The 26,483-nt window shown below is 39.7% G+C and overlaps 1 protein-coding gene across 1 annotated transcript; it reads left to right on the forward strand.

The window, feature by feature from the left end:
- Window positions 1–7,940: 7,940 nt before the first annotated feature.
- Window positions 7,941–26,477, forward strand: Oct-TyrR (Octopamine-Tyramine receptor; the record flags this gene model as incomplete). Its single annotated transcript, XM_035870804.2, has 3 exons — window positions 7,941–8,010; window positions 19,155–19,358; window positions 25,993–26,477. A coding segment is annotated over exon 3 (429 nt), but the record flags the coding sequence as incomplete, so codon positions are not given.
- Between the last annotated feature and the right edge of the window lie 6 nt (window positions 26,478–26,483).

Below are 26,483 nucleotides of genomic sequence, written 5' to 3' on the forward strand. Positions count from 1 at the left end.
GATGCGTACGCTGACGGGACCGTCATCAGGAATGCGCTTCTGGAGATGCGATCCGGAACAGACCCCAACCTGATTAAGGTTGGAGAGATCAGGATTGGCAGGGGCAGATTAGGCGAGGCCACTGTCTCGGCTCCGGTGCCTGTCATCCGGGCGGCCCTGGAGAGGGGCAGAATAGACGTGGGACTTACAAAAGTGAGGGTGTATGAACTCAGGCAGCAGCCCCTCAGATGCCACCGGTGCCTGGCGCAAGGACATGTTGCTGCAATGTGCCCTGCTACAAAGTCTAGGACTGACCTATGCTACGTATGTGGGAAACCGGGCCACCTGGCCAAGACATGCACAGATAAACCAGCGTGTCCGGTTTGTGTAGACGCGGGCCGGAAGCCGACCAACCACCGTGCCGGTTCTTGGGAGTGCCCGGTAGTGCCTCCCAGAAAATGGGTAGATAAGGTTTTTGGGAATTTGCCCTGAAAGAATCTGGAAAGACCCGCATAAGGTCGCGGAAAAAACTGCACTTAGGACCGGGGGAGAAGAAGCGACGCCTCTACAGCGGCGTGATCCACTCGGTGCTCCTTTAAGGGAGGGCGCCGGTGTGGAGGACATGAGGATCGGGCGAGCTGTTCGGAGCCTCCAGAGGAAGGTGGCGATCCGGGTGTATTGTGCCTATAGAACGGTCTCCTTCCACGCGGCTATGATGATTGCGGGGATTATTCCTCTCGTTCATCTGGCACCCCGGCTGGCGGAGGCGTATGCGGCCGTTAGGGACGCGGAGGAACCTGTTCCCCCGTGTACTAAGGCTGTATTATTGGGTGCTCTTGCCAGAAGGAGGGCAATAGAAGCGTGGAAAAGTGAGGAAAAGTGGGCTCGTAGAATCACTAGCAGCAACGGGAGTGCGTGCGAGGGCGGCTATTACCGAATGGTTAGCTGAGTGGATTGGGAGGTCGTTCTCTATCGGAACGACCTTTCACACCACACAACTGATGAGCGGCCATGGCTGTTTCTCGGCGTACTTCTACAAGATAAGAAAGATTCCCTCCCCACGTTGTTTCCACGTTGTGGGGGAAGTGAGGATACGGCGGAATACACCCTGGTAGACTGCCCGGCGTGGACGGATGTCAGGAATGAGCTGATTGGTGCGGTAGAGGGAGGGCAGCTAATCCCATGATAGTCAGGGTCTCCCTTCGCAGGGCGGGTCATGCGAGAAAAGGAGGACGCTTAGAGAGGTGCCTGGGAACGAACGCAAGAAGAAGGACGTAGGAGTGCGCGTGCTAGTGTGTATGCGGACAGAAGGGTGAATGATAGGCCGCATAGTAGAGTAGCTCCAATACGGCATCCTCGGGCAAGGCTCCGAACGGCTCAGGCGGCGCCTGGCTCACGCGTCGCTTCACATTAGGTATGAGTGTATACGGATGAGTGTGTGTGTGTGTGTGTGTGTGTATACGGACGCGAATGGGCCTGGTCAGCGCACCATGGGGTAATGATCAGGCCAATAGGTATGTATATATGTATATATGTAGGGAGTAATTGCGTCTCCGGGGGCTCTCGTGGGCCCCTGTCGAGTGCGCCATAATTGTAAATAGTTGTGGTATGAGTGTGGATGAATGATTGAGAGCAAGGCGAATGCCGAGTGCCTGGCTCACCGAGAAGGGGTACTGGGCGAATATGTACTACGTTTATGCGCAATACCGCCCATCCCCTTTCTCCTCAGCGAGTTAGTATTAAGCATCGGGAGGTTTTTTAGTCGGTAGGCGATCCGAACCTGAGAGTATGTTCAGGCGGGTTGAATCCGACACTCCCCTGAGTACCGGGGCTTAGGGGGCCTATGAAGGTTTTTCCTCCTGACGAGAAAAAAAAAAAAAAAAAAAAAAAAGGGTTGTTTCGCGCAAAATCTTGGAAAATATGTAGTACGGAGGCAACACGTTGTTCGACGCGCTCGAACGGAGAGAATAAAAGAAGGAGGGAAGAGGAAAGGTGCGTGGGAGGATAGTTCGCAGTTCGTAGTTCAGAGAAGAGATGCGTCTCCGGGGTGAATCGTCGAGGTTTAACCTTCCGTAACGAGGGCAGTAACGTCGTGGGATGCTATGCCATGCGGCACGTTACGGTACGATGCGGTTTACCACGAACAAATCGACCGCTTGAGAGTCCCTTTGCGGACAAAAAGTCGTTCACTTTCGTACCTCGAGTCTCGTTGTCATAACTCATGGTAGTCGTGGTAGTCGTGCATAGAAAACGAACGGGAGAACTTGCATATCTCTTCACACTTTCCTCCTTTTTTCCTTCTCCCCTCGAAACAGACGTAACAGCGAGATCTAACGGAAGATTATACTTTCGATATTATATCATTAGTAGTTATTGAAAGCTTGTGAAGCTTTGCAATGTGAAGCGTGAAGCTTTACATTGGCGTTTACATTGATATTGCGGCTAGCCTCCTTCTAGTTCGTTAGAACGCTAGTAAAAGTTCAGGAAATCAAATTGATGCTCGTTCGATCGACTGAATCTTCGTAAAAGCAACTATAAAATAAGAGGGTGAGTGTTTTGCCGTGTAATAATATTAAATTCTTTTTACGGCTTAGAGCACGACTCTAGTACTAACGCGGCAACATTTTCATTCGAGTAATTTATTTATTTAGCAAGAGATAAACCGACGGAGCTTACTGTTTTAACGTGTTCGTGGTGGAAAAAGAATTTCTTCTACAAACACCTCGAATATCCTTTGGCCTTTCATTTTAATAAATCGCCCTTCAACGAAGCTCTCCCCCTTTATTAAATGCCCAAGTATGGAGTCCTTTCTTCTTCAATTTTAATCCTTCTTTTTATTAACCTATTAGATATTATAGAATACAATATATTTTTCTCTCTCTCTCTCTCCCCCACCCCCTCATCCTTTCACTAACTAATTCTTCTCAAAATGAATCACACGAACGTACGTACTTACGTAAGTTAACGGAATATTCCTCAACGTGACCGTTGGTCAAGAATCATCGAGCGGCAGGAGGAGTGGGAGAAGTTGTAAAGGGACTAATTGGAACGTTCTCAAAGCAAAGAGCCTGTTTGTTTTGGTAATAACAATGGTTCCGGTGTATAATTACACAGGGATTCGCTGTCGAAGAGTTCGCTGCCTCTCTTATAGAATATTCATGTTCCGTCTATGCCGAAAAAATTGAAATATCGTGTAAGGAACTCGAAATAATTTTTTTTTATAGACTTGTTTGGTACGACGACGAGGTACGTAATACGAAGCCTATCTTTTTTTCCAATGGTCCAATGCCGGAGCAAATTTCAAAGCCAAATTTATTTATTTATTTTTCTTTTTTCCAACGAAATATGATATTTATCGCATATCTTTCATCTTTCTTTTTCAGCGTTCTTTTTTGGCATTCGTTAAGACGAATTCAACTACACACCATACGAGGTCATTTATATACGCTATAAATAATATTACAAATTTGTTAATTAATCTGTGTACAATCCCGTCGTCGATTGAGTGCTCTAAACAAAGTCCAAACTTTATACGAGATAAATTTCAATTATTTAGATCGACAATTTGAGTAGCATAAATGGGGCAATCAGAAGTTCGTCCTTTGTTGCCACGAGTATTATATTTTTACTGAATATAGAATTATGTCATATTATATTGTATTCTACTGTATAATACTGTATATTTTATATTATCAAGTAACAATTTAAATTGAAAAGAAAAATATTCAACGAGAAAAGAAATCCGATGTGTACTTTATTAAATCCTACGACTACTCATCTTATCCTAAATATTGGTTATTCTATTATGTATCAAATTCTGGACGAGGCGAAAATTTCTCCTGCGAATCGATATTGATAACAGGATCGCATGACGTTTCGAAAGAGGTGATACGCGAAATCGTGCCACCTCCAGATAAGTTATATTCTCCTCTTAGAAAATTCAAGCTATTGGTAAAGGAAAATTTTCTCCCAAACCGGGATTCGTATGAGGATCACATGATGCGCGAAGAGGTGGCACGCGCGATCTTTTATTATGTGCGTGTGCGTATTATTCATTATATATATATAATGAATAATAATGATCTAACGAAATGAGAGTGAAAGAGAGGAGGGGAGTTTGAGAGTAAACTCGTTCAATTAGATCATAGTGGATGCCGAAAAGAAAGATCTAACGTAACTATACGTGCAATAAAAAATAAAGTTGTTTGTGCAATAAAAAAATAGTTGTAATAGAATGATTGTTGAAAATATGATTAATGATCGCTCGAGAATGGTATTTCTGTAAATTTTCATGTAGAAATGCAAACAATTATCATATCGAAGGAAATACGGATATGTGTAAATCATTCCATTGAACGATATTACGGTTTTAGAGTTATTCCGATACGTCAATGGTACATCGTTCATTAGCAAAAGCATTGTTCGTCCTACACGTGTTATTCTCCTCGTCGGTCGATGTAAAGCGATACATTGCAAAGTACTTTGGCATATCGTAGGATAGTAATATCCGTTCGTTCGTAGATTCATCGGTAAACATACATACAATAGGTATATGTATAAGTATATTCATCCGTTCATACGTATAATAATAGGATTTACATTTTCGATTTATCGTTTATCTATTGCGAGTGAGAAAGTTCGAGTGTACAAGGAATAAAAAAGGGAAACTTCGTAGTAATTTAATAACGTGTTTGAACAAAATTGGGATTCTTTTTGATCCGGAGCATACTCGCTGAGGATGCAAATTCACGAATATTTTTCCTCGATCTTGATCTCTGTGCCAAACTATTCGCTATGGCACGTACGATATAAACTCGATATAATTTTTACATTAAATTTATTGTCCCAATTATTACTTTGGGTATTCTTTCAGAATCGAGCACATTCGAATGAATCTTGGAACTAAGGAATCGCACGTTGGCTCGTCGAGGTTTGCTGTGAAAATGGGACGATTAATGTTCCACGATATGGCATTATTTACGGTTTAGTCAGGGTTATGAACGAGCAATGATCGATCCTGTTCGAGTCGCTCGATGCGACGAGTTAATCAACCGCACGGAATATGAAGTTTCTACATCGGGAGGTCACACCTACGCGTTCTAATCACTCCATAATTGTAACTAGCGAAATGCTCATCGTGCTGGACACTCGCAATGGACTACCGCAATGGAATTTCCAATTTACTATTGTCGTATTTGCAGATTATCGTGACCGTTTACATGAATTTTCCTCGAAACATTCCTCAAATCCGTAGATACAGCAGCGATTTCAACGGATACGTCGAGCTATCCTTGTGCTATTTTGGTCATTTCGACTTTATCCATCAACTTGGGTAAATAAGAGAGATATTTTTAATCATCTTCCGCATATATCTCTATAATAATGAAAATATTATAGAGATAGTTTCTACCATGGTAAGAACAGAACTTGACGGAATCGTCGAAACGACTACCGTTTATATTCCAGACATGATAAAAGAGAAACAAAGTTATCTGATAAGAATCAAGATATTTCTTGAAATTATATTCTGATTGGCGAACGAGTAATCGGTCTCTCTTATCTACATTATATTTTGTCACTTTAATCAATGTTACGAAACAACGATCGTAAAAATATTGATATCTTAAATGGTAATCATCTTCAAGATAATATATCAATTGTTTTTGTTTCGTTTACCAAGACGATCAAGACTTTCCAGAAGAGGATCTTATATAGAGGACCTTATACGTGTAGTAATATCGTAGTATCTATAAGGAAATAATTTAAAGGAACAATTCGGATGAACGAATTCTAAAATTCATTATAAAACATTTTGTTTAATTAAAATAACTTTTTTCTAACTTTAATGGGTATTATTTTTTCGAAGAAACAAGAAGAGATATTGTTAAATAACATACTTTCCTTTCGAGCAGAAGAATCAGAAGAATAAGAAAAAGTAGAAATAAAAGTAGGGAACAATGTCGAAGAAAATCGTCGAAAAGGTTTTCTCCTATTTTTTTTCCCCCACTTTGTTATTTTTGCCGCTGTCGAGCTCTATCATCGTCTCCTCCTTTATTCGGTTCTCCGAACGAACAGGCGCGTAGACGCGTTCACGAGAATGAACGAGGAACATCGATACCGCGCTGACTGGCTAGCCTAGAACATGTATATGTATTTGTACATGTATTTATATATATATATATATATATATATATATATGTATACATATGTATATATACACACATATATATTTATAAAAGAATAGGACCAAACGCACGAAGCGATAAAAGTAAAATCCGCGTAATGATGTCCGGCCAGAGATGGAGAGCGAGAGAGAAAGGGCCTGCTCTCCGCTCTCTCTGCTCTCTCTGCTCTCGTAATGATGAGGCCACCCTCGAAGCTTCCGAAAATAAAGAAGAGGCAGGGGATTTATAAATTACGTCAACTTTTTTTATCGGTAGGGCGATCATATAAATTTATCCTCGAAATTGGATTAATAAGAGAAGCCGTTATTGCAAAATCGGATGATGGTAAGAATATTCTAATCGTTGCACTTTACATTTCATAATAAATATTGGTTTTTCAATATTTTATATCTATTATAATAAACGAAGTTATATCTTCGGAGAGAAAATTATCATATAATACCTTTCGACCTCGGTATCCACTTGTTCCGTTCGTAAACTAGCAACCAGTTTCATCCCTTCTTCGTTCATTTACCTACGTTTATTCGCTCGTTCGTTCGTTCGTTCGTACAGGAGACGCAACAGGCTGTGCTCTCCTTTCTCATTTATTTTTGCGGCTCGGACCTCGGATATCTGCCTCAAAGTCAAAATTCTACCGTTCTCTTGGCACTCGTCGATAGAAGAGGAACGTAAATCATTCCGACCGAAGTTTCTTGGGACTTTGGGAGGAAGCTTTATGAACTAATTCATTCGAATTTCTTTCATCCATAAATTGATAACTCTCACGTTCTCGTAGACGCAATGTTCCTCACGCGTTTCGTTATTTTTCATTGATAACCTTATGTAATGTTAAATAACGAATAGATCCTTCTCGTATCGTTATATCGTTTGAGAAAGTTTCTCTTAAAATTGAGTTTCTCTTAAAGTTTCTAAATAGAGAATTGGTCAAGAGATAACTAACTATAGGTAACTAGCAATTGGATCGAACAATATGTAACAGTACTTTTTATTAAGCTTTTCCTATATGCATTTGATATTATCGTTGGTTATTTATATTATAAAAACGATTCTCGAGATTATTTGTATATCGTTATACTTATTATTACCGATAATCCTTATCTTTTTTAATTACTGACAACGCGTTATCTTATATATTTTATCTATATCAAACTATTTCGATTATTTTCGCGCATCGTTTTGCGCACAGCAAACATAATAAAAGTAATTCTTTAAATTGGAAAATATAAATAATAGGAATAAAAATAGAAAGGGAGATGAAATATTGAAAAACTTGCTTGGCGAGAGAACGAGCAGGATCTAAGGAAAATAGGAAAAGGAGAAAAGTAGGAAAGAAAAGAAAAGAAAAGAGAAGAGAGGAGGATAAAAAGGAAGAAAGAATGGACGCGATAGAGAATTTTTCAAAAGTATACCACTTTCCTCCCACAGCCTTCTTTCTTCCCAGCATCTGGCTTTTACCAATTCCGTCGGTTCTTCGCAGATAGAAAGACGGATGGACCGGGAGGGATGCTTGCAGCGCGTTTAAGAAAAAGAGAGAGGAGAAGATGGAGGAACGGGAGTAAGAGAGAAGCCGATTTCGCGTGGAAGAGTTTGCGCAGAGTCGACGACGAAACGACAACGTCGAGGACGTGCTGCTGCCGGAGCGAAAAAGGCTGTGTGCGCAGGAGAGAGAGAGAGAGAGAGAGAGAGAGAGAGAGAGAGAGAGAGGGCGCAGGGCTGACCGTTCACGTCTTTTCGACGTCGACGCAACCCCGTTGGCGCAGAATAGCTGCTCAGTGCTCGTCGAACGGCGCTGTGCTGCGACGGGACCATGCCGCCGCGCCCTGCACCACCGATCAACCGATCACAGGTACGCGAGATCAACCACGAGATTAAACGACGATCGCAATTTTCACCTTTTTTACCTTCCTATACTTTATCCTTTTTATCGAACTTGCCATCTTTTTCTCAATTCTTCGTTTCTCGCTTCTTTCCTCTTCCACCCTTTTCGTATTCCGCCCTTCCCCCTTCTCCTCCTTCGCCCTGCCCCGCTCTCTCTCTCTCTCTCTCTCTCTCTCTCGCTGTCTTTTCTTTAAATATATATCCTTATCGCGCGATCGCAACGAGAGAGTCAGAGTTTTTGTCTTTGGTGCGAGCTCGGATCTTTGTGAGTGCGACAACTCGTTCGACGATCCCCACGAAGACCTGTGGCATCTTTCCAAGAGACTCCTTTACTTTTATCGCTTATTTAATTTTGTGTAGTGTGCCTAACTCGCTGCTAATAAGATCGGCAAGGATCGCGGTGGATCGATTTCATTCTAGGGTGATCAAGTGTGTGAGCTTTCGAGTGCTCAGTTTACGAGATAGAGAGAGAGAGAGAGAGAGAGGACGAGCCACTTATTCAAACGAGAAATGTTTATCGGGGTTCTAGACGTATATTTTAATATACAATACTTGTGGACGCCCATGGGTGCATTCGTCCTTTCGATCTCTTTTCATTTTGCATTTCGAAATTTTGTCGTGTCAAGGTCCGAGCGAATAGTAAAATTTCAGATGTATTAAGAATTAAAATAGTATATTTTTGAAAAAAGATTCAACAATCATTTTATCAAGCTATTATTTCATTGAAAAAATTCTATCAACGAAGTAGAAGACTAATTCGAATGATATTTTTAGATCGATGCTTCTTCGCTGGATGTAAGAAGAAGTGCCGAAGACTCTCGATCGTACTGCTAAGAACGATAAGAGAGAGAGAGAGAGAGAGAGAGAGAGAGAGAGAGAGAACTCGTCTCCGAAGGATTTTCGCGCGTAACGCGTTTTCCGATAAGTTTTCCGGGCGTCTCGACCTCGATCGATGCTTCATACGATTCTTCTCGTGTCTCTAAACGTTTGCTAGGAAAAAGAGAGGGAGAGAGAGAGAGAGAGAGAGAGAGGAGGGGGGGAAATACAGACAAGGGTGCCTTTCTAACAAGCTTACATTACCCATACGTGATAGGTTCGTCATTGTTCGATCATTGAAAATATAATTTTTTTTCCTTTTTGAACTTTCCAAATCGTTATCGACGATAAAGTTCGTTGCTTTTTTCTTTTACAATTTATATTAATCAACGTAACGCTTTTCCCCAAAGCTGTTAGGCATTTTCAAACGTCTTGTCGAAGACGAAAAAGAGAGAAAGAAAATAGACAATCGACGCTTCTAAGCTCAATATGATAACATATAATCCCTTCGCAGCCGATTTGTGAAATACGTCTTCGTTAATGAATCGATTAAGTGAGAAACGTGCAGAAATATTCTTAAGTTGTACACGCCGAAAATGCGAGATTCTTTTTGATTAGAACAGAAAGTTCAAAGTAATTAGCGACGTTCTATCTCCGTGAAAGAGAAAATTCGCTAGATCCTTTTGGATTTGAAATCTCGTCGCGCTTTATCGTCCTCACCAATAAATTTGCATAAACTTTAAGCTTGTCACCTTCTTTCGCCAACTTTCTTACCGAATTTAATCCTTTAACGAATCTTTCTTAAAGCTCATTATTATATTTCCTTTTCTTTTTCATTTTCGTTATATCCATTTGCATTTTTTATTCCTTTTACTCGACGAACAAAACCGCGAGAACCGAGCGAACAATTATTGTCGATGAAAAGTCGGCCACCGGTTCTAGGTAGATGAAAAGTTTTTTCACATATAAAACGTAATCCATGGAATTCGGTTGGCACTACCTAGCTCCCAAGCAAAATACAACTAGTAACGAACTCTCCACAATCTACGTGCGTCACCATCGAGGCAATTCAATTCTTTTTTTTTTTTATAAAATTTCAAATATTCTCTGAATCCGTGTTGGTGGTAAATCAAATTTTCATCTTTTTCTTCTTTATAATTTTCATAGAGCAATAATCGATCGTATTTTTTTTGCTCTTTAGTACGTTTTACGTTTCTAGTCGAATTCCATCGAATTTCCTGGAATTCGTTCGAAGTTACTAAACAAGATATTCAAAAGTAATGACGATCTTTAGGATATCTATTGCAAATTGAATATTTTTCCGTTAAATCCAATTTATCATCGGGGATATGGATCGAGCAAGACTTTCGGATTGAACGCCACTACGTGGGAATAAAACCGATACTTTTCGCATATCCGAACGAGAATACTTTTCCTTCGTGCGACGGGAAGCTTAGAAGATGCAGATGTAAAGAGAGAAAAAACTAAGTTTATTGTATCAGGGTTTGGTCGGTTCGAAGGTAATACCGATAGTATTCTATCGAACTACAACTTTTTCTTCTTCTTCTTCTTCATCTTATTATTATTATTATTAGCGTTTAGGAAGAAAAAATAGAAACTTTATTTTCAAAGATGTAACATGCATATACATACGTGTATATACTTACGGACGAATGTACGTATAATAGTTGGTTCGTTCATCTCTTTCTTTCTCTCTGTCGATCTCAATCTTCGCTCGCAGTTAAAACTTGGAGGGTCCGTTCGTGTATCGAGTGTTGGTGAATTTTCGCTGTTGTACGGGTGAGCTTGAGGGGGAGGGAAGAGAGAGAGGAGGTATATAGGCATAGGTTATTGATTATCGTGAATGGCTTTATAAATAACCGATCGTGTAGGAGCACCCACAGGAGACGCATAAATGTCGTTGGATGAGTTGCCTTCTTTAGAAGGCAATACGAAGGCATACGCTCTCTTTCCTCTGCTATCGTCGTTGTGCGCGCGCGGAAGGACTCTGCACGTGCACGAGAGAGAGAGAGAGAGAGAGAGAGAGAGAGAGAGAGAGAGAGAGAGAGAGAGAGAGAGAGAGAGAGAGATAAGGTTCTTTGAGCCGATACGAAAAAATCACGAAGAACGACTCGTTGTTCTTGCGAGCGAATACGAGGAGGATCGACAATAGCGAAAGGGTGCAATGAAACTTTGTTGCTCGCTTCTTCTATGCATTGAAAGGATGGGAGATACGGCGCGGCGTCGAATACCGACGAATATAACTTTACGTCTACGGGAAGACGAATTACATAATCAGCAGATCGTACTTGCGGTGTCGAGAATTTCAAAGGGAAGAGAAAAAGGAGAGGGCGCGATGTCGAGGATAATGCAAAATTACGTCCGTCTGTCTCGATTCAACGCGCTACGGGTTAAACGTTAAATTTTGTACATTTTTCTTTCTTTCGAGATGATTCGTTATACCTCTCTTTTCTACGGGTGAAAATATATGTAAAGGAATTTTCTTTGTTAACAACATTTTGAAGAAATCTATTATCGAAATCTATTTTTTTTGTCTTTTTTCCAACTATGCAAATATGTAAGTTCAATGTTACTCAGGTTGACTCATCGAAGAGTCAATGCTAGAACAAATATTAATTATTAATAATATCGATACGAGAGAGGGTATCATACGTGTGTCTAATGTGTGTCTTGTTAAAAAAAATGACTGCGTCTTTAATTTTTATCGGATTTTTATGATGGGAAAGAATTCACACACACACACACACACACACACATACACATGTTGTTGCGTTCAAGATTATTCACGGTTAGCAGTCACTTTGTAAAGACTGCACGAAAGTGAAAATCTTTGAGTAGCAACTGGCTATATCTATAGCACCGAGGTGCAGATTAGAACATTTATTGAAAGAGATACTCATCGAGGATGAAGACATTTCAGTATTGTTTCATTACTTGTTTCCTTTTAAATTAGTTTAGATATACTTCCGATAAACCAGCGATAAATCGTCAAACGTTGTAGGTAATTCGATCATTTTCGAATATTTAGGAATTATACAGCTTTGCATCTCGTATCAAGTAAGAAAAGTTTAACCAGTGGATCGATCGTTCGTGGTAAGGCCAGTTATTCGATGTTGCTCACGATCACGTATACGTATATTCACGTCATCGCTCTCCCAGATATAATTTCTAGTTTGTCAATGTTTGTCACGTGTGTATGTACATGTAATGTGTATGAGGAAACGCGCGGTATAACGTTTTAACTACGATATTATATATACGTAAGGTTTCGAGGAAATCATCAAGGGCTCGTTCGAATCAACAAAATGAATCTGCATTATCCATAACTCGTATTATCTCATAGGTTTTATTCATTTAGGCGTGTTACATTAGCTCAAATAAAAAAGAAAGCCACTCTCGAAATGATTTCAACGACAAAAAATACGGAACGAACGAGCTCGGATTGGTCATTGTCCTTAGTAGTAATTTCCATCGATCATTGAATATCGTGCGAAATCTTTAGGCGGGTTAAACTTTTTCAATTAAGCTTCGACGTTATGTTATGCTTTACAGTTTACGGATCCATTCAAAGCATTGGAGTTTCGATCGTAGAACGATGGTAAGAAAGAGAGAGAGAGAGAGACGAGACAAAGTCGATTCAAAGTATAGTTAGGCGGGTAGTAGAATCGCTCGCAGCATTTTTACGATGAAATTTATCGAGCGAGCGGCGCTCTTTCGAAAATTACATTCAACTCGTTTACTTATGTATATCATCTTCGAATACTAGTCAGTGTTACGATATGGAAATTTTTTTAACTACAACGAAGTAGAGATAAAACTTTATTTATTTGCCGTACCGCATTTAATAATATAAAGAGAAAAAGAAAAAGAAATGAAAGAATAATAGAAATGAATAATGTTTATGTTCGGTAGGTATAAAGTAATTCATTAAATGACGATAGAGATATTCTTCAAATGTGTCCAAGTCAAACTATGCCTCTTTCGTTTTTATTATCATTTTTACGTTATTATTCGTTGAGGAGAAATTATATATGATCAAAAATATGAAAGAACAATCGAATTAATAAACGTGCAAGAAGAAAATAGCCTAAATCGAAGTAGATAATTCTTAGAAAGAATAAAAGCTAGGTTACATTTATATTAGTGTAGTGGTACGTGTTAAAGATATCTTCGAGATGATTAAAAAATTTAGAATAAATTTCTAATAAAAGATTCTAATAAAAGATTGAAAGGATTACGAAGAGCAGTGGATCTCCGTCGCGTTAAAATTCAAAGCGTCGACTCGTGCGGTTTTAAGGAAGTTCAGGAAGAAGAAATGGAAATCCTCCAAGGCAAGGAAAGTTCAGGGAACACGATATACGATTTCCATCGATTTTTCTTTACGTTCCTTGTATAGTACGTTATCTATATATACAAGAATATCTATCTCCGATACCGATCGGGTGTATGTAATGTGTCTACGTACGTTGACGTCTACTTTCGAGAATCGACCATCTCGTGAGTAAGACAAAGTAAGAGAGAGAGAGAGAGAGAGAGAGACGGTCATATTACAAGATTATTCCCGTAACATGATTTTTGCGTTCGAGCGTGGTTACATAAAAAAGTAACTACCTGCCATGACCTATCTATCTATCTATCAAATCCGCTGGATTTCTAACATATTCCTTACGCGTCTTTCTCGTGCAAACATCTCAACGTGTGTATCTCAATGGCAAACTACTAAGCGTATCGAGATGGCTATTCACACTAAGTAAATTATTTTCTTATCGGATATTATTGATATATAATGATATAGAGGAAAAAAGAAAACTCTCCCTATCTCATTTGGATCCATTTTGGATCGTAACGTAACAATTCCTTGAGAATTTATCGTTCATTCGTGAAAGAATATCTCGGAATAAATAGATGTGTTCTTCTAAAACGATTTCATCCCCTTGCTCCCTTGTACGGGAGCAATGCGCGTCCGTCCGTGGCTTTACCATTGAAAAACGCTACTCCCGGTACGTACGAGATACCGTACCGCACCACTGGGACTCGTTGCAACGCGAGATAGCATAAAACGAAATACTCGTACTATAATTTTCTCTTACGAGTAGAGTAACAATGGATATTGTCGAATTTTTACGAAGCTTTCGCCATATAAGAAATGGATGATTTCTCCAAACAAGAAAAGAAAGGAAAAACAAAAAAAAGAAAAAAGACTGGAAAGATGAACTCATTTTATCTTTGACATAGATGATGATCGATGGTGTATCATCGAAATAGCATTTGAGTAACGTTACCGTAAACGCATACTGCACAATGCACCGACGGCTTACCTATAGGAGCAAAATTGAATTTTTCTTGCTATTCCATTCCAAGGTTATTTCAGAAAAGTGTAACAAACGAAGCAAAGTCGCGAGCCGTTTGAAACGCTGAGTGCCATTGTATCTTTCGAGTACACGCGAAGAGAGTGGGAGAGAGAGAGAGAGAGAGAGAGAGAGAGAGAGAGAGAGCCGGTAACACACGTTCGGTGCTCGGAATTCTTTCTTTTTTCTTGGCGAATTTAATGGTGCCGATGTCGAAACGATAATCGTTTCGACGAATGCTCTGTTGCTTTTATCGCGGTACAGTGATTTCAGGATCACTGGATTTATAATCCACGCCTATGCCTATTTACGTGCTCTCTTTACGTGCGCGCAGTCGAGAGAGGGAGAGAGAGAAATAGTCGTTTCTTCGTTCATCATTATAAGGAAATTTCTTACTTTATTAAGAATCGTTGTCAACTTTCATAAATGCATCAAGCGAATGAATCGAAACGACGTTTTTAAGATAAACGTTTCGTTGTTTACCTATAGAAGAAGAAGAAGAAGAAGAAGAAAGTTGGAGAAACGTCATATTTTCTTTATACGATCGAGATACGATCTATCGTTTATCAGTTTTATTTTATTCATATAATCTTTATAATTGAATTATTGCATAAACGTGCTCTTTAAAGGATTTTTTTTTTCCCCAATCGTAAATTTCTTTCTTTTTACAAGCAACGCGTGCGAGAACAACACCAAGGAAGAATAAAAGAGAGACAAAACGAATCATCCGATAATCGTATTGGCTTTCGTTGAAATTCTAATCGAAGGTTGCACTGGAACGGAGGTTCTTCGTAAACACGATTTAAATCGTGGCTTTGTATGCAGAATTTTGACCGATCTTAATCGATTTTCTCTTCCTTTCGTTCTTTCGTTTTACCGGTTCCTCGTTTTTTCGTTTTTCATTCGACAAGGAAAAACGAGAGTTTGCAGAGAGTCTCGGAGTATTTGAATAGCAACTGGAGGATAAATTGAAAGAGCGTATATTCTTCCGACGTAAATGGTCTGAAGTTAGCTTCGATAGAAATAAGAAACCCCGTTTGGATCGTACACACCGTATCATCGTATTTAGGCTTGGGCGCGAAATAAATGTTCGCGGTGCGTGTTTACGCGTACCATACGATGATGAACGGTACGCACGTGCAGCTTGTATCATGAACACAGCAATGTATCATGAACGGCCTTTAGCGAGGACATTTCCCAAAGTCACTTCGCTGGCCCATTTCACCCGTGCATTCGCATTCGTGCGAATTAATTTCGGTCAAGCACGGCTCGATCGAGCAGTAAAGTATCTTCTCCGTTTAATCTCCATATTTACTAGGTGCTAAAAAACAATTTCGTCGACAAATCTTCGTCGCGTTCAAGCTTTGGAAATGAAAAGAAGAAGAAAGCAGGAAAAGCTTCTTATCGCTTATTTTCTTTCTTTTTTTTTTTCCCATTATTATTCAATTCAAGGCCGACCTTAATTTTTCATCTTCCTATCTAAACGAGTACTTTCTTCTACGAATGTGAATTACGAGTATCCGAGAAATTTTATCGTTCCTTCTTACCAGCTCGCCTACGGACTTGATTAAGAGTTCCTCTTCCGTACATTGTTTCAAGTTTATTACGTTTAAAGGGAAACGACGTTTGAGTTTAGCGAAGTAGAACTTTCGATCTTACGTAGATAACGCGAGTTATCCCGAGTAACTCTATTAAGAAACGTTCCCTTTTTCTTTATTTCCATTATATTTAATATTAAGATTACTCTCGATTCTAATTCTAATCTCGTATCGTTGAAAAGGTAAAAGTATCGTGTCAAAAAATTTCATTAGAATATTCGAATCCATTAGAGAGGAGTCATATAGTAGCGAGATGAGAGTTAAAAGGGGAGATTCGCGAACGGTAGAATCACCATCATTTTCAGAACGATCGTGCGATATATTTCAACCGCCGGCGCCTAGTAAAAATTTCATTTTCCTCTTCGGCGCAACAGGGGATAACTGTGTCGCGTTACCTAAATCGTCCTACTTTCTCTCGCATTACACTTATCTCGCTTTAACTTGCTGCTTCGTTTTCTCATGAGGACGAGATGTTTATTTTCCTTTCCTGCAAGATCGGACGGACCATCGAAAACCGACCATAGCCGAAATCGTTAAACTCTCAACGAGAGTAGAGACCGAGGCCGTCGGCGGTCGTTACCAGCGCGGACAATGTGAACAAATTTTTTTATCTTTTTATTCATATTATATTGCCAGTTAGTACTGTATTTTAACGATTCGTTCTTTTTCTCGTTAGAAGATTCATTAAAAGATTCATCGTAAAACGATCGAGCCGGCCGTAAAGGATCACAACCGGCAATCTTTTTTTCGAAATTTTTCATGGACCTTGGTGGACCGGTAAGAATCACCCCATTCTACTTTTATTCATGTTTTCTATTGAAATTTCAATAAATGGATTTCTACGTGTGATATCTATCGTATGCATTTACGCATACGTATTTAGACACGTACTCGTAACAAGTACCGCTTTATTTTTCATACGAATGACGTCGATTGCGAAATGAGATAAAAAAAAAAATCATTCAATTATTCGTGCTCTTATTTTTACATTATTTTATTCACTTTTATAACTTGGATCGAACGCCGTAGCGACCTATCGATATGAAATCGATAAAAAATATGTTGAAAATGTAATATTTTGAAAGGCGTAGGATGAGTCCCGCCGTTAAAAGGATCCTTCTTATCCCACTCAGAGAGATTAATAAACGTGGCGCTACCTAACGGTTGGTTATAAACTATATCGCGATATAATTAGGGAACTACTTTCTTTATTAGTTTCATAAATTATTACGAGACGTTAGTTAAGAGACATCAATGAAATGAGCATAATTAAAAGTTAAAAGCAGCGCGACGGGGAAAAAGAGGGACCGTAAACTTTCTTATTTATTCGGCTCGAGTGATCCTCTCATCTACCGTTTTATATGTGTGTGTGTGTGTGTGTGTGTGTGTGTGTGTGTGTGTGTGTGTGTGTATATATATATATATATATTCATTTATTTTATGCAACGATAAACTGTCCCGAGCATGAATTCTCTCTTAGACGTTTTTCTTAGTAATCCCAATGTATGCTGGAAAGACTCGTCGATAGATTTCGATAGATCTTTTGGATTTTATAGCTGCAAGCGTGAATTTATCATTATATCTTCGTCAGTGATAAAACATAACAGACGAACGTTTACCCCTTAGAAAATTTTAGTAAAAAGTTTGTTTCGATCGAATGGTGACCTTTTTAAATAAAATATGAAAAATGAATAAAAGGGTTTCGTAGCTGAGCAATAACGGAAATCGTTGAGTAAGCAATTTTCAATTGATCATACAGTTCACCCTGTATATCGAAGAAACTCTGGAGAAATCTATCGGTCGTCATCGAAAGTACTCTTCTTTGTCCGCCGATCTCCATTTCCTCGCATTGTTCCAATTGCCGTCCCTTTTCAACGACAGAGTCGAGAACTGAAACGAAGGAAGTAGGTATCGTGTCGGAGATATTACTACAGGATGCAGAGAGAGAGAGAGAGAGAGAGAGAGAGAGAGAGAGAGAGAGAGAGAGAAAGAGAGCGTAAGCTCGGCGGCGATTACCTGTTACAACAAAGACGAGAAAGGAAACGAAGGACGGACGTCGTATGTCTCATTATTTTCATATAAAAGAAATGACAGTAGCTGGATGTCTTGTCAAAACGCAACTCTGTGAATCGTAAGAAAAGAGAAAAAGAGTTGGGAAACGAGAATATCTTTGGTTAATAAATAATCGAAACTAGTAACAAATATGACGCGATGAAGCTTAGCTCGTCATATTCTCCATTTTCTTACTGGATACCATTTTGAAAAAGAAACGATCGATGAAAATTCACACACGCGCGAACTTAAAAAGGAATTGAAAATTTTTATTCTTATAAAGCGTTATAGCGATGGTGATTGCATAATACACTCTAGACGGTTGTACTTAAATACAAATCGGTAGATATCTTGGAGCTTTCACGTACGAAATAAAAAGTAATGTTCTCGTCTGATTTTCCCACGATTTCGAAATACATTTAACAGCGTACTGTCATTACGCTCGCTCGGTCTTTCCAGTAATCTGTGTCATTTTCGTATTCCGGTCACAGATGCAAACCGTATCGACAAGTTGTTCGGCCTTTCTCCGTATAAGCGCATTCTTCTTGAAGTAGGTTAAGACTAGAATTAAATTTTTCCGCGGTCGAGACTTTACGAAAAAGATATCGATCGTTCTTTTCTTTTAAATGGTAACCAATCGTCGGATTGGTAATATAATTTTAATATCTAATCAGGCGTATTTAATAGCTACGATAATCGTATCTGATTCGATGTGCCCTTTTTGCTTTTTGATATTTCGAAAAATTCTCCATTCGAAGATCGTAACGTTTGCAAAGGGAGCCTAATTAGAGTCAATTAGAGAGATTCCTAATTGGGAACAATGACGTATGTATACGTGCGCGTATAATTGCGACGATTCGTCTCTCTCTCTCTCTCTCTCTCTCTCTCTCTCTCTCCCTCCCTCTCTCTCTGATGCATGCCAGCTCATTCCTTTCTAATTAAAAGGTGTTCCTAAACTCTGACGTAGAGTCATTTTTCTAGTCACATGGCACATAGTATTGGCCATCGTAATGACGTGTTTCGTTTAAAAGGCGAAAGGGACGATGAATTAAAATATCCGAGCAGATTCGTCGCACCAGAAGAGCTTATAGACCGATACACATTTTATGACTTTACTCATTCGTTCTTGTAAGAGAGAACGCGGATGCAATGAATGTTCAATTATAACACAGCGAATTATTATCGACGAAACGACGATAGATTGTGATAATATCGACTGGCATGGTCCAAAGGAAGAAAAAAATAATTAATAAATAATTAATTGTATTTTCTTCTAGATTTTATAACCGGTCGCCCTGCGCCGATAGGAATTGATGGCCGGGTTGCGTTCGTTGCGTCGAGTATCGACGCTAGACCGTTGGCATCCACGCGTCGATGATCTACATGCGATCGACGCGTACGATCGATCCTTCCTGGACGAGATTTTCCAACAAATTCGAATCTCATCGAGACGTTACCAAAGCCGTAACATCGGATCTGCCGTAAGTATCGGATAATTTTCTCTTCTAATGAAGGAAAAAGAAATGTCTAAAGAAGGTAACTACTTTGAGATTAAATCGTAGGTTTTAATATTACCGAAGGTTTTAATAAAAGACCCGGCTAACGTGCTATTATCTAATATCAAATTACAGTACGAAGGCCCGATCGAGATCGTTAGAGGATTAGTACCAAGAGAAAGAGGCGCGTGACTTTAAGTTTCTTTATTTTTTCTCTTTCGCTTTATTCGCTCCGAGCACGATTAATCGAAATCGTCACGAAATTGAGACTCAGAAATCGAAATTCTTTCCTTTTCTAACGACAATGGATAGAATGGTCCTTTATAATTGCCGATTGTCCGAAACTAGTTCGGATAATAAGAAAATTCAAGAAAAAGTTTCTCCTAGAGTTGTGGTAGAAGATTAAAAATGTACAGAGATAAGGGGAAAAAAGAATTGATCGAGAATGTCGTTGAAGCACCTTCTCGATTAATTGGATTTGCTTTGGGAGGAGGAGCGGCTGAATCTAGATCGATCTAAGTTTGACGATAGGAAATATTAAAGGGATTGCGTCTGGGCTATCCTCCATTAAGCGATTTCATCCTCGATTGGCGGGTCTCTGTGGTATACGCATTAATGCATGGATATCTCTGTACGATATGCACGTGTACTTACATATACCATTTATATGCGTATATATTTACGTGTACGTTTGCAAATATCGTTTTACTATCGAGTTTACGTTTACGCATTTATCTATATACTTAGATCACTCGGCGATCAATCGCAAAGCGTAACTCAAACTCGGTTGTGATTTAAATCGGCTTTAACTTCGGTCCGCCAACTAAATCTTGAGGCAACTTCTACCCAATGTACGTAACGTTAAATTCGTATCTCGCAAACGTTCATAAACAAGAAAACGACATCGATGAAGAGCTCGGGATTTAGTTTCTCGTTAAAATATCACCAAAAGTCCGAGATATATTTGAGTCAAGTTACGAACGATTCGATATTTCGATCTCCCTCCTTCTCCCATCATTAATCCTCTTATCAAAACTAGATTGAAGAATATTCAAAGTTTTTTTTGACGATAGAGATATCGATTCAGGATACGTATATCTAGAACCTCCTCGATACGTTATCATATTTGCTTTCCATATCCGTCCAAAGTAATTTTCAATTCATTCAATATTCATTCATTTATTTATTTTAAAGCTGTACACCTGAATCGTTGAATAGCAATTATTTTTTACTCGTCAATGACTTTTGACCGATCGCCTGCGTATAAACTTTTTTTCAACCAAATAGAATGACAAATTCGAAAGACGTATTTTCCATAGCTTTCCTCTAAGAACATAAATACTCAAGAAGTCCAATGAAAATAATGTAGATTTAATTTTCTTATCCTTCGTTATCAAAGGTGCTTAAAGTTTTTCAATCTTGGGGTAAATGCAACCCTCGGATATTTCTTAATGAGTCGCAGAGGAAAGTTAGCCGACGAGCAAAGTTTCATTTCATTTGGCCCGCAGTGTTGAACACGGCACGATGCTCCGAGCGAGGAACATTCATTCATTAAGGTCAAATCGAAGGACGATATCAGGAACTTACTTACTTTCTCCGAGATCATTCGGTTTTTAGATTATATTTTCGTGCACTTTTGTACTTGTATTTCTCTTCCTTTCTCTTGAAATGAGGCGATATGTCCTTGGAATGTATTGCGAATTTTTCCTAGTTTTGGTCGACTTTTCTCGACTTATATCGATAATGTGTTAAAAAGTGCATGAACGGATAAACGTAGTAAGAAACGATGAAAACGTAGTAAAGAGCATACCCTGCTACATCACGGTAACTCATGCGAAATGGAGAGAGAGAGAGAGAGAGAGAGAGAGAGAGAGAGAGTGGAAGAAAGGTCCCAATTTATTTTAATTCATACTTTACTCTTCGGTCAATTTTCAATTTTTTCTTGCGAGATCGACATCGACCGATATTTAAAATTTCTCCAAGCGAGACACGATATCGTGTGAAGCTCTCATCCGCGTGTTAGGCAGATGCCTGTGTATTCGCGCATACGCGCGTATTAAAGCAACGTATCGATCAGATTCTACTCTTGCTTCTACCGTTGCTACTATTGCTGTTATTGATGTTGCCGATGATGTTATTGCCACTGCTGTCCGCGATGCATAAGGTGTAAAACGAAACACATATATGTCATGAATAACGAGAGGATGTACGCTTCGGATATCTTTGTAAAAGTTTCATGACCGATGATTATTCATACGTTTGCTCAAATGGTATCGTCCCTTTCCTTTCGCATCACCGATTCGATCATCATTCTAGTATAATATATCGTAGCTAACACAGCGGATAATAATATCAGCAAAATAATAATATCACTCTAAATGATCCTCGTAATCACGTTTATTTTCTAATATAATCTTTTCTTTCTTGGATATTGAAAGAAAGAGATAGAGAGATAGATGTAAACATTGAAGAAAGATATATATGTATATAGACGTATTATGCATTTATTTTGTCGTGAAAACGCCGTGTAATTGGTATGATTGAAGCTCCATACTTTTCCTTTTTTATTTTCAACGAAATTATAGCTAAACTCCATTAGAATTCTGTATCATGATAAATCTCAATGAAGCGTTTGTACGTAATGCTGTCGTTTTTATCTAATTGGCGTTACGGATACGAATATATTGTCTTCCGATCGCTTACCGCAAGCTCGATTATCGCAAAGATAGTAAAAATAAAGAGTGGGAGGCAGGGAGAATGAGAAAAAGGATAGTGGATCGCAAATAATCGATAGTATACCACATAGATATAGATATATACACGGTGCAAAGTTGCTCGCATAAATCGACCGAGAATCGACTCGGCTCGGTGGGACTTTTAACGATGAAAGTGGAAATTGGATGAACGCAAAAGGGAATGGCAAAGCAACTGGTGTAGGATGTATGTACGTATGCTAGCGAACGAAATTATTGTACGACGGAATTTTCATGAGCGAAATTTTATTCGAGCCCTCTCTCTCTCTCTCTCTCTCTCTCTCTCTCTCTCTCTCTCTCTCTCCTTTTCTTAACAACGTTAAAATTCTCCAGATAAAAGAAGAAGAAGAAGAAGAAGAAGAAGAACGGAATAAGAAGAAGAAGCAAAGGGCTTTATTTGAACTTTATAGTCTTTCGTTCTCAGGGTTCTCGTTTTAATAGTCCTCGCGGTCTTTTCTATGACTTTGAGTTTTTTCGAAAAGAAAAGAAAAAATAAAGAAAACCAGAGTTTCTCGGAAGGAATGAATAATAATTGGAGCTCTCATAAAAAGTTTCCGAAGGATTACGTTCGCGAAAAACGAAAACGCGACTTTTAGAAAAAATAGATAGGTTCATTGTGAATAATAATTTATTATTATCATTAGTTTGTTCAATTAATCTTTATAATTTTATAACTTCTCATAATTTTTCGATCGAGATCGTCTCACAACAGATCGATGGTCTTTAATTAAGAATGGAGATAAATCGTAGGCGAGTACAATCACGTCGATGGATTTCTCAAAAAGAGCTCGTCAATGGAAAATCACGCTCGTTCGAGGATAATGCTCGCAGGAAATGATTTTACGAGAGCGAGCGAGCGAGAGAGAGAGAGAGAGAGAGAGAGAGAGAGGCTGCGTTTAATTTTTCCCAGAGAAACACTAAAACTCTTTCGGATCTATTTGTAAGCGTATCTAGTGGAAAATGGAGGAAGGAAGGAAGGAAGGAAGGAAAAGGATTTAGCGCGTCGATCGTCGCTACACGTTGCTCGGACCCTGACGAGGCTCGATCGGTCGGTCGATCGTCATCGAGAAAATGAGAGAAAAGTGATTGGGAAGCGGAGAGAGATTCTTTATGGTTGGAAAAGGGAGGGTGTTCTCTAATTGGTCCGACAGCCATTGCTGCCATCCGCCGAGCGACATTTATCCGTAATTAGTTCTTTCCCTTTTGACGAGAAACGAGGGGGATGCATATAGCCCGTTGGCCACACTCTAGACCGCGTATTTACACCTTCTAAATCGATTTCAATCTATATTTCGACAGACATTTCGATTGACATTTCGATGGATAGATCGACGTCTTATAGAGAAAATTCGGAGGTATTATACATTAAAGTAGCACTCCGAAGTATGAGAATGCATCTTAATCTAATATATACCTTAATGTTAGGAGAGTTTGATAGAAATTAGTGTTGTTCGTGGCATAGAGTAAATTAGATTGCACGCTAAAGATAGGATTTAAGATGATTCGTGTTAATACCACGTGTCGGTACTTGTCTAATAAATCTTTCACAGCAAATTCGTGAAAAGTTAAGAGGAGAGAACGTTACCTTCGAAGCGTAAGAAGCAAAGTCATGTTTTACATGCTCGAGGACAGTTTAACGCTCTACGTACGTTTTCGTTCTTGGAGAACTTGCTTACTTACTTACTTACTTAGGTACGTACCTATCTCTACCTATCTACAGACGTCGGCTGGAGCGAACTTGGAGAAAGATTACGAAAACGAGTCGTAGAAAAGTCGTAGAAAAGTCGTACGATCGAGAACGTCTTCGTAGTCGAGTATAAAAGAATTGGTACTAGTTAGTTAGCGAATGAGGATAACTTAAGTGGATGAGAATTCTTTCTAAATAAATAATCTCAATCCTTTCGTTCTCTCTCTCTCTCTCTCTCTCTCTCTCTCTCTCTTTTTTTTTCTTTTCGAAACTTTAAATGAGATATACGTCGTTTAATATCACGTAGTATTACATATTAATTGGAAAAGTTGGCGTATATGTTATAGCGAATGAAGAGTTCCTTCGTAAAATCTTTTAACTAAAGTTTTCTGTGATACGATGCCATTTGTTTTCTCTCTCTTTTTCTCTTACGCACGCACGCACTCACGTACGCACGCACGCTCGCTCAGTCTCTCTCTCTCTCTCTCTCTCTCTCTCTCTCTCTCGAGTTGAAAGTTTTTAACGACAAGCACGATTGTACATTTCAGCCGAATCCCTCGAGCCACGCGGAAACTCATGGATGGTACTACGGATGGTGCGCGTCGAATTTTAACGAGCGTATCGTATCGAATCGAGCCAGAAAGCTCTTGTGTGGCGTGCGCGTCTAGAACAAATTCTACGACCTTCGATCTTTAACGAACGAGCATTGAAAAGTGCGCTTTCGTGCCTTCGAAAGTGCACAATGCGATCGTTTGGATAAATAAAACGACAGAAGGAGAGAGACAAAAAATCGTGAAATTTCGTCAGACGTCGAGACAGCTTTCGCCAGTCACACGCGCGAATTCTTTTAAAGATATGATAGTTTAGTTTTTTATTCGATTCGAATCTTCAGTCAACTCGGGATTTATTTTTTTTCAACGTTGTTAACAGTTCGTACGTAAGAAGAACGATCGAGTGACTTTTCGATCTTTTCGAACGTACATACATTTTGCTCGATGCGCGTAGCTCATTTAGAAATCACGAATCAAAACTCTCGTGACGAGTGTTAATTCGAGCGGATTTTATAGGAATTGAAACGCGTTTTCAAGCCGTGCGCAAGCTTTCAAAGCGGTTTACCTTCCGCCTTCTGAATTATTGATTTTCGGCTTTGACCTCGTGTAGTTATCAAGACCTTGAATTATTTCTCTTTCAGACTAATCGTGGGAACACGAGAGTGGCCTTCCAATGTATTTTCACATTTTTCGATTCTCTGGTGTATCGGTGGACTTTCGTTCGACTTGCAAATTCATCGTTTCAACCGTCCCAATACATAGGACTCTCAAAGGATTTGAGAAAGAAACATTGTTAGCTCGTTCAAAGGCACACCTTATCAATACGAAAATATGATATAAAAGTCGTAAATACTTACTTTTGTAACAATATAAATTGATTCGGTTGCAACAATGCAATGGAAACGTAGGAAATTAATATTGGATTCGTTGAGATTCGTTCTATACTATTCTGGTATTCCGTATCGTTTGCCTTCTCTCGATCGACCGCCGAAGGAAGAATTTTTTTCGTGTTCACTCTTGACGATCAAACGGCTAAACAACGCGACAATCTAGAGTCGGATGAGAAGCTTCTCGGAATCTCGTTCGTTCTCTTGACTCGCTTTGACAGGCTAGCTCCCCCCCCTTTCTCTCTCTCTCTCTCTCTCTCTCTCTCTCTCTCTCTCTCTCTCTCTTTCTCTGAACTGAAGGAAATTACCGGTGACGACTCGAAAAAGATCTACTCGGGGGAGTTGATATTTTCATCGATTCCGAAACACTGATCCCGGAGAAAGCGAAAGAGAACGAACCTGCATTCTGAGCGGCCTGGTTTCCCACGAATCCCACGAGGGAGAGAGAGAGAGAGAGAGAGAGAGAGAGAGAGGAGATAGATCGCATCGAGCGCACTCGTGCGATTCGTCGCTTTTGTCGTCGCGAGCTCGTTCATCGAAACGACTCTTCATTCGTTGACGCGCGCGCGCGCGCGCGCCTATAGAATGATATTCTCGTCGAGGACCGATTTCGACCGATTCGTTTCATTCTCCGTTCTTTCCCGCGAGAATCTAAGCAAAGGGAAAGCGCGATGAGATATAGGAAAGGGCAGAGAATGAGAGCGAGCAAGAGAGATTAACCAAGGATCGATCTTGTTGCAGGATCGCGAGATCATCGAAGAGTCAAGGGAATAAGGAAACTAGGAAAAGGAGAAAAGATGACCGAGACAATGTCCGAAGATTACGAGGTAGTCTCGAGGAGCGACGGGTCGTGCGAGGACGCGGAAACACAAGCGGACTTTGGAATGCCGGGTTGGGAAGCGGCGGTTGCTTCCTTCACTCTCGGATTCATCGTTCTAGCTACGGTTCTGGGCAATTCATTGGTAATCCTGAGCGTCTTCACCTATAGGCCCCTGAGAATAGTCCAAAACTTTTTCATCGTTTCACTTGCGGTAGCCGATTTGGCCTTGGCGATCCTTGTGATGCCATTTAACCTAGCTTACCTCCTTCTCGGTAAATGGATCTTTGGTATACACTTTTGCAAGCTCTGGCTGACATGCGACGTTCTCTGTTGCACCGCGAGCATACTCAATCTCTGCGCGATAGCTCTCGATCGTTATTGGGCCATTACCGATCCGATTAATTACGCGCAG

The sequence above is a fragment of the Vespa mandarinia genome, unplaced genomic scaffold (assembly GCF_050613455.1).
Source record: "Vespa mandarinia isolate Hongniang unplaced genomic scaffold, ASM5061345v1 scaffold_39, whole genome shotgun sequence".
NCBI classification, from domain to species: Eukaryota; Metazoa; Arthropoda; class Insecta; order Hymenoptera; family Vespidae; genus Vespa; species Vespa mandarinia.